The sequence below is a fragment of the Panicum virgatum genome, chromosome 2N, assembly GCF_016808335.1.
Source record: "Panicum virgatum strain AP13 chromosome 2N, P.virgatum_v5, whole genome shotgun sequence".
NCBI lineage: Eukaryota > Viridiplantae > Streptophyta > Magnoliopsida > Poales > Poaceae > Panicum > Panicum virgatum.
In genome coordinates, this window is record NC_053146.1 from 6,478,242 (window position 1) to 6,487,348 (window position 9,107).

General features: G+C 47.7%; 1 protein-coding gene across 1 annotated transcript; it reads left to right on the forward strand.

The window, feature by feature from the left end:
* Positions 1-2,123: 2,123 nt before the first annotated feature.
* Positions 2,124-4,042, forward strand: LOC120659541 (40S ribosomal protein S15-like). Its single transcript, XM_039937716.1, has 4 exons — positions 2,124-2,248; positions 2,333-2,484; positions 2,551-2,608; positions 3,583-4,042. Exons 1-4 carry the CDS (start codon positions 2,246-2,248, stop codon positions 3,829-3,831), a joined length of 462 nt encoding a protein of 153 aa, XP_039793650.1. The 5' UTR covers positions 2,124-2,245; the 3' UTR covers positions 3,832-4,042.
* The last annotated feature ends 5,065 nt before the right edge of the window (positions 4,043-9,107 follow it).

Below are 9,107 nucleotides of genomic sequence, written 5' to 3' on the forward strand. Positions count from 1 at the left end.
GGGGCGCCAGCAGGGGCGGGCAGACGGCGGCGCGGCAGCAAGGGCGGGCGGACGGCGGTGTAGCAGCAGGGGAGGCGGGCGGCGGCGTGACACAGGGGAGGGAGGGCAGCGGCGCGGTAGTAGGGGAGGGAGGGCGGCACGACAGTAGTAGGGAGGGAGGGTGGTGCGACAGCACGAGGAGCGGGGCGGCGGCGCAGGGGTGCCACGGCGTCGGCGTGTCGCTCCCGCGGCCGCCGACCGCCTCCGCCCGTGGTCGGCGCGGAAGCAGGGGGAGGGCGGGCGGTGCTGCGGCAGCAAGGAGGCGGGGAGAGGTCCGCGAGAGGAGGGCGGTGCCGCAGCAGGGGCTCCAGAGCGCGAGCAGGAAGCGACGCAGGGAGAGGGGTGGCGGGGAGGGGGCGCGGGGGAGGGGCGGCAAGGAGGGGGCACGGGGAGAAGCCCCTCGCTTACCAGCGAAGCGTTCTCGGGGATGTGTTGGTGGGAATCGCCTCCTACGTTGTTTCTGTGATTCGTAGGGCAGCGGCGGCCCAGACAATCGGCTTATAATCGAGGCGTTTGGGTGGGTTTTTTGTTTTTGTCCATCGAGAATCCGCTTATAAGCGGAAACAAACGGGCCTATATTGCTTTAGGTGATGTTCCCACATGCATGAAAATTTGGAATTTAAAAAAGCAATAAATATTAAATCGAGCATTCAAATTAAATTTCGATTGCACCACTGTATTTTTGTGATAAGATCTTCAAAATATGACCACACTTGCCTATATTTGCACAACTTTTTTTTGAAATCTTTTAATACTAAATAATTAATTTCGGCGACTGGGAACAACTATTTTAACAACACAAACAAATAGTTATTTCTACGAACAAAAACTAAAAAATAAATAATGTACAACGAACAAAATATTGAACAGCGAACATTTGGATTGTGTAGGATAAATAATAGAAAAAGCATCAAGAACAAATAAATCAACATCACCGAACAATCTAATCTACAAAGAAAACAAATAATTTGATGTTACATGTAGCCAAATAATTTTACATAAAGAACAACTTATGCATTTGACAAATAAATTATTTTTACATACAAATGGAATATGAACATGAGTCGAACAAGTAGTATATAACTAAATTATTTACAAATCAACTAATGAGTCTAAAATGCAAATAAATTGGTATACATTAAACATGAGATATTTTTAAATATGGAAAAATAGATACGAATAAAAGAAAAACTAACTGAAATAAATATAAAAAATATCGGTAAAAGGAAACGCCCAATATTAATGTATTGATATAACTCGCACACTTAAACATTTAAAGAAAAAATAATAAATATATAAATAAATAATACAAATACTATACAGTTATAGTAGAAAATTATGAGAATAAAGAATTAGAAACCAAATAAAAAGCAGAGAAGAAATTACCATTGAAGAATTAGAATAAAGAAAGAAAAATATAAGTAGGAAGAAAAAAATGGGAACATTAAAAAGAGAGGAAGCACTCCAGTGCTAGCGCAGCATCACTGGCTCACTGCTAGTGGGCAAGCACATATAACCGTATAGGTAAAAGCAACATGCACATATATAGAGAAAAAATAAACTTCAAACATTCATATATACCTGGATAAAGCAAAGGATGATGCAACACATATGTGTTATCAGAATATACGGAGAGAGAGAAAAAGATGAGGGATCATGCAAACATAAAGCAAAGCATGTTGCAAACATAGAAGTTGTCAGAATATATGGAGAGAGAAAAATGAGAAGTGACCATGCATGCATACAGAACATGGGTGGTGTGAGAAATATATATATGAAGAGGCAAAAAGAAGAGGAGCATATGGACGCAAGCATACATGCATGGACTAGCATGCGGCGAGAGTCTAACTAGATAAATAGATAGTGGACCTCATGCAACATGGATAAACTTTATCGGGGCAAATTGATCTCAGCAAATCATTCAGGTGATGCATCCGCCGTTTGTCGCCTGGGCGATATATAGCCTCACCGCTTTGGGTTGAGGACAAGCAGGCTGCATTGCTTTTGACCCAACAAGAAGTTGGGCCTGGGCAGCTTTCATCCGTACTCACGAAATGAGCGGCCTTCGCGGCCCATCAGCGTGCGCAACTATTTATAAGCTCCCCCACTCCCACGCGCCCCTCTCTCTCTAAACCCTACCCGCGCCGCCGCCTCGCATCGCCAGCCGCCGCCGCGCCGTGCGAGCTCAGACCGACCAGCTTCAACCATGGTGAGTTCCCCTCGAAACCCAAGCTAACTCCCGGATCCAGCGGGCCCTTGCGACTCACCGTAAGTGCTGATTCGTGTTGCGCAGGCGGACGTCGATGTCGAGCCCGAGGTCGCCGCCGGCGCGCCCAAGAAGAGGACGTTCCGCAAGTACAGCTACCGCGGCGTCGACCTCGACGCGCTGCTCGACATGTCCACCGACGACCTCGTCCAGCTCTTCCCCGCGCGCGCGAGGAGAAGGTACCATTCGTGCTCCGGTTCGTTTGTTTCCCTGGATCTGATGCGATGCTTGTTCGTGCTCGGTAGGTTCCAGAGGGGTCTGAAGAGGAAGCCCATGGCGCTCATCAAGAAGCTGCGCAAGGCGGTCAGTTTCCAATCGCTTACTTTTTGCTACCGCTGTTTTGCTAGTTGCTAGTGTGTTATGATCTAGATAATTGCGCGGATCTGTTGTGCGCTCATGATTATTTGATGCTTGTTAGGTTCTTCTCGGAACTGGCATGTTTATGTCTTTCGTAGATAGCATGCTAGTGAAGTTGTGAAAAATAGAAATGTGTATGTCGCTTGAATGATTTAAATGGCACTTCTGTGATTTTGTTTTGTGGTTAGCAGTTTTCTGTCACAATTTGGCCGCACAAAGTATTCTGCTGGCTTTGTTAGTGTATTAGATGTTCAGTTATGACCGAAGCAATTTGGTTATTATGTATAACTTCCAAAATCATGTGTTGTGCTTGTCACTGTCGAAATTTTTACTGTAAATTTACTTTTTTCTTGGCAGGGTGGTTGTTATAAGACTAAATGTGGATTCACATCCATTTGTCCTGTCACATAAATTTGTAAAAAAAGTAGACCCAAATCATTGGAAATTCTGAATCCTGAGTATTGCCAAGTAGGTCTGGCAATTGTATTGTCTTCATATTCTTTGCCTTGCATTCTATCATTTTGAAATCTTGAGTTGCTCAGCAAGCAAAGTTGCCGCTTAATATATTTCAGTCAATAAAATTTTGAAATGGGAATATGCTGTGTTTTTTCATTGTGTTTTGGCGTGATCAGATTGTTGTCTTATGAGTGTTAAAACTTGGTATTTTACCTGACAAAGCCTGTCTTGATCCCATTGTACTGATTATTACGAGTAATGTTATCTGTGGTGAGGAATATTGGTGTAATGGTAGAGTAACTTTTGTACCCTTAATGTACAATATGCAGCTCCAGCTCCTTATGTTCTGTGCCAGGAAAGCATGATTATTGTAAAATTCTTTGCTGATCCATTTGGTATTTGTAGAGCTTCCATTTTTACCTGACACATTGTTTGACCACAAGCTAACTACTGCCCTTGAACAGAAAAAGGATGCTCCTGCCGGCGAGAAGCCAGAGCCAGTGAGGACCCATCTCCGCAACATGATCATTGTCCCTGAGATGATTGGAAGCATCATTGGTGTCTACAACGGCAAGACATTCAACCAGGTTGAGATCAAGCCTGAGATGATTGGCCACTACCTCGCTGAGTTCTCCATCTCCTACAAGCCGGTCAAGCACGGTAGGCCCGGTATCGGTGCCACTCACTCCTCACGGTTCATTCCGCTGAAATGAGTTATTAGCCCAGTTGTCAGCCTCCAGAATCCAGCACGGAAGGCGCATGGCATGTCTTGTTTCCTTCCAGTTGTGCTGCTTGTTTTGAACAAGTTACATACCAATGGTGTTTTGCTCTGTTCCAGCTCTAGAATCCTAGCTAAGCACTGCACAATTTATGCTGTTTTGAGTTAATCTTATCTATACTGCGATGTGGTTACTTTTATCGGCATTGTGATCGCTTCGCTGTTCTTGTGCGCTGTATGCTTTGCTGAAATTTGTTATGATGATGACATGATCGATGGTCATCATGTTTTTTGATGGCTTAAGGCCACCTCAATCGTTTGGTTAGCATTGTTGTGTGCAGTCTTGTTTTGGGTTGCACGTTGCTTCAATCAGATTGATGTGTTTGGTCTATCCTAGAATACGATAATTGCATATATATGTTCTTTGGTTTATCGGTAGTTTGAGTGGCAGGATCAACCTGTGGGGGTATAATCAGAGAACTGACCGAATAATATAGGAGTTGTATGCGATATCTGACTAAATAACGAACAAGAATATCACCTGGTTCTGAAACTTGGGATGTTATGATTTCTCAAGAAACGCCTCATTGTCTGAGTAGGATGCACTGCTCTTGGATGAGTAGTCTAGATCATATTTTGAGGCCAAACACCCTGAACACTGATTTTTGATGGGGCGGGCTAAGCTGTTAGGCTCACTTGGGGAACATCATGAGGGGCTGCACAATGAAACCACTTAAAAAGAAATGGCACTTCTTATATATAAAAACCATATTGACCCCTTGCTTTTTCATAGTTTTTTTTAGGGGGGGAGGGGGTTACGGCAGGCAAGAAGCCGATCTGAACATTTGTACTACCGTCTATAATCAGATTTATAATTGGGAGATGGAGAAGTAAATAAATCGTAAAAGAGAAATCCGATTGAAGATCAGGCCTACGTCATTCCGGTCTGTGGCACAGCATGCAGCTGGAAGGAGTCGATCAAAATTAAAGATTCCAAGAGTCTGGTACGTACTAGAAAGGATGAAGGAATTAAAAGCATCTCCAAGAGCCTAACTATCCTTAGTTAGCTAAAAGAAACATCACTAAAAACTAGATCCAACAAGCTCTGCAAATCTCTTCGCTCGCAGTGCCACTAACCATTCCCGCTATCTCGCTCCCGAGACCCTCGGCTCGGTATACTGAGCGCTCCGATCCATCTGTTTCCCGCGTGCTCCTCCCTCCTGCGGCACCTCGCTGCAGCTTGCCGCCGCAGCTGTCAAGCTCCCTCCCGCCGCCCCTCGGCTCCCTCGCTCCGCTCCCACACGCTCCGCCGCGAAGGACGCTTCATGTGCGGACAAAATTATTTAGGAGTGCAAATTGGTGACCTAAAATCATTTAGAAGTGCAAATTGGTTACTCTTAGGTGCACTTTTAATCTTTTTTAGTTCAAAATTATGTACTAAGTTTTCAGATTTGCACCTCCGACAAGACGTTGAGGACGGAGCGCTTCATGTCATCATGTGCACCTCCGACAAGACGTTGAGGAGCCTCTTGGCCTTCCATAGCGGGTCGATGAAGCGGTACAGCACCTGCCCGCTGGCGTCGTCGAACGCCTTGGCGAACGCCGCGACCTCCTCGCTGCTGGACCCGAACACGGCAGCCAGGCTGACCCCGAACCCGACCTGGAAGATGGAATCCAGCGTCAACCACATCAGCAGGTCGAGCACGTCCACCTTCTCTTGCCCGGCGGCGGCCACGATGGCGGCGAGCTCGGCGGTGGTGTCGCGGAACACGGAGCGGCGCTGCTGTAGTCACGCAGCACCCGGGTGGAGAACTCACTACCGGATTCCGCGCATTTGCCGCTGTGCCCTAGGCACACGGCGAAGACCCAAAAACACACGGCAAATTAATTTGCTGTGCGCGGCTCACGGCGAAACTCCCACGGCGACCAACACCGGCGGCAAAAGTGGCTTCGCCGTGAGCTCTTTATCGGGCATGCACGGCAAATTAAAGTAGATGACGGCGGGGACGGGGGTGGGGACGACGCGAGGAGACGACGCCGGCTTCCAACTTTACCGTGTGTCGGCATCCAAGGCACACAGTAAGGATTCGAACTTCGCCGTGTGCCAGGGTCCAAGACACACGGCAAAGATTCGAACTTCGCCGTGTGCTAGAAACCGGGGCACACGGCGAAGTTTAGGTCACTTTGCCGTGTGCAACCTTGGCACACGGCAAAGAAGTGCACATGCCTCGCCAAATGGTCACTTTGCCGTGTGCCAGGATCCAGGCACACGGCAAAGTGACCAAACAGATTTTTTTTGTATTTTAACATATAAATGACCCCACACAAACAAATATCACATATAATATTCATATATCACAACAAATATCACAGACATCATATATATAGCATAATAAGGCTCACAGGCAGTCGATATAGTCATATTCACATCGTCTGACCTCAAGTTCACAATCCAGAGCAACAGGTACACAAGTTCACACACTGAAAGTCTAAAAGTAGCACGATTTCACAAATACAAACTTAAGTTCTACGATGGAGATTGCTGGTCGAACGGTGGAGGGCCGAACGGAGAAGGGCCGGACTGAGGAGGGGCGAACGACGAAGGCCCCAATAGAGGAGCGAATGGCTGTTGTTCGGGGAACATCGGTGACACGCCCGGCGACAACTCAGGCGTATTCGACGCCGCCGATTGATTCTGCAGAACAGAGTATAGATTGCATTTAAGACAATAATCAAGTTCAAAAAAGTTATAATCTAAAACATTTCAAATTTCTTAGAATTGTCTAAGTGACTCTAAATATCTACGTTTTGTAAAGTACAATCTCTAGGTCAAAGTGAGTCTAAGTTTGTACGTTCTCTAGGTCTCTAATACTTGAATGAAAGTGCCAAGGTTGTCAAGTTGCTCATAGGAGGAGTTGCCGGAGCCGGAGCCGAAATCAGTGGGAACACCATCGGAGGTAGTTGTTGACCCATCTGAACCGAAAGACCTTGAATGAAAGAGTACATCTGGGCCATCTGCTGCTGAACCTCGGCCTGTGCCCTCCTCACTGGACACACGGCAAACACTGACATCCGTCAGGCGCCGTCCCAGGGCCTGACGGCAGAAGAAGCTTCGCTGTGTGCCTAATGCGTGGCACACGGTGCAAATAGGAGTTTGCCGAGTGCCCAGTGTAGGCACACGGCAAAGATTGACGGCCGTCGTGTGCCTTTGTGTCGGCACATGGCAAAATAGATTGTTTGCTGTGTGCTAGATCTTGGCACACGGTGAAGTGCCCCGTTTGCCGTGTGTGCATTGTTTGACGTGTGTTTTCTCCAAGACACACGGCAAATCCTCTCTTTGTTGTGTGCCCAAAAAAATGCGCACGGTAAAGTTTCAGGCATACGGCAAATTGGCATTTTCCGGTAGAGACTCGTGGCTGGTGACCTTCCGCTGGTGCCGCCACTTGGTGACGTCGACGTTGAAGATGCCGTCGCCGAGGAGGTCCTCCATCACGTCGTGCATCATCTCCCATTGCTGGATTTTGCCCCCAGCCACGCAGCTCCAGTCAAGGATCCAATTGCGAGTCCCTAATTCTTTCTAGGCTTATTAATGCTGGAACTCAGGAACCCTGTTGTAAATAATAATTTTGACTCTCAAACTCAGATAGCTAGTTTGTTGGATAGTATAGACATAATATGGAGAGTGAAGGCTGACTAAATAGATAGATAAATGGTAATATGGAGAATAAGATTTGGCTAGTCTTTTAAAATGCTCTAAAAGCTTCAAAAGCAGATGAAGCCTTGCATTGTCGCCAAGTGCTGCAGCGTGCCATGCATGGCTGCTTTGCTTGACTACTACTCTCAGCTTGTTCCTTTTCAACCATCCATGGGGCTTATTCAAGGCCGTATAAGCAAATTAAAGTTCTATTCTTTTTTTCATTTCGCCTTATACATTTTTTCTTCAACCGTATTATGAACACATGATGTCCTCGCTTGCATCAATCTATCCATCCATAATTTTTGTTGAATTCTTCGTGCACTTTTTTTTTATCTTTTGTATGCATTGACGCTGCCCTGCAATTAATGAGCGGTGGAATATTAGATAGCTAAGATAGGGATAGGGTTTCCGCTTGCTTGTCTATTGCTATCTTGCTTTGTTGCTTTGTTTTGACGCAAGTTTGGACGAGAGCGTCACATCATCACATCACATGTGATATGAAGAAATAGATTAGTGATCAATTTCTGTAATTAATATTTAATTAGATTAATGATATCATTAGAATATCATCAAGCAGTTGTCAATTACATGAATCGATCATCCCGAAGGGGCATGTCTTTTGAAAACAGACACCCTTTGTCTTCCTTGGGCTTGTATAAATATTTTGGTTCTTAGTTCAATCAATACATGAGATTACAACAACATGCATGCAGCCAGGCGAAGAGGATCGAGAGATGCTGCCGGGAAACTAGAAAGCGATCGATGCTGTCTCAGCAAGTCAGGATTATCGATGCGGATACTTGAGCGTCGTCTTCGTGGGCGTCATATCATAATACGCCTACATCTACTCGTCGTCAGAGGTTGGCGTCTTGACGACAGTGGTCACTCTGGTCACCACCGCTCGTCAGTGCTGCCGGCACTGCATGTCCGAGTTTCGGTCCACGCTATGGGTGGGCATTCGGATAGCCCGAAAATTTCGGGTCGAGTTTTTCGAGTTTTAGAAATTTCGGGTTTTGAGATTTGATACCCGAAATTTGCTCGAAAAAATGAAAACCCGACATTTCGGGTACCCGAAAATTCGAGTTCGGGTAACCCCAAACTACCCGAAATTTGTTAGCAGTTGGCAGGCAAGGAGGCGTCGCGCGTCGGCGGCGACTGCAGCACCGACGGGGGCGGGGGCGGGGGCGAGGGCGGGGGCGTCGGCCGGCGGCGTCTGGAGACGAGGACCGAGGAGGGGCCGCGGAGGCCGATGGGGGCTGGGGCGTCGGCGGTGGCGTCGGCCAGCGACATCTGGAGGTGAGGATCGAGGAGGGCGAGCGGCGGTGCAGACCGCACCGGCGGCCGGCGGGGGCGGGGGCATCTAGTCATCGGGCGGCGAGGACCGTGGAGGGCGTCAGGCAGTTACCGAGGTGGCCCAGCTGGGCACAGTGGCGGTGGTGGTCGGGGTGGGCGCAGTGGCGGCGGCGGCCGGGGTGGCCTGGGTGGGCGTAGTGGGCAGTGGCGGCTGGGGGCGTTGGGGTTGGGGGCGTGGGGGGGCTGGTTAGGGTTGGGTTAGGAAGGGGTTTGGTGGGCTG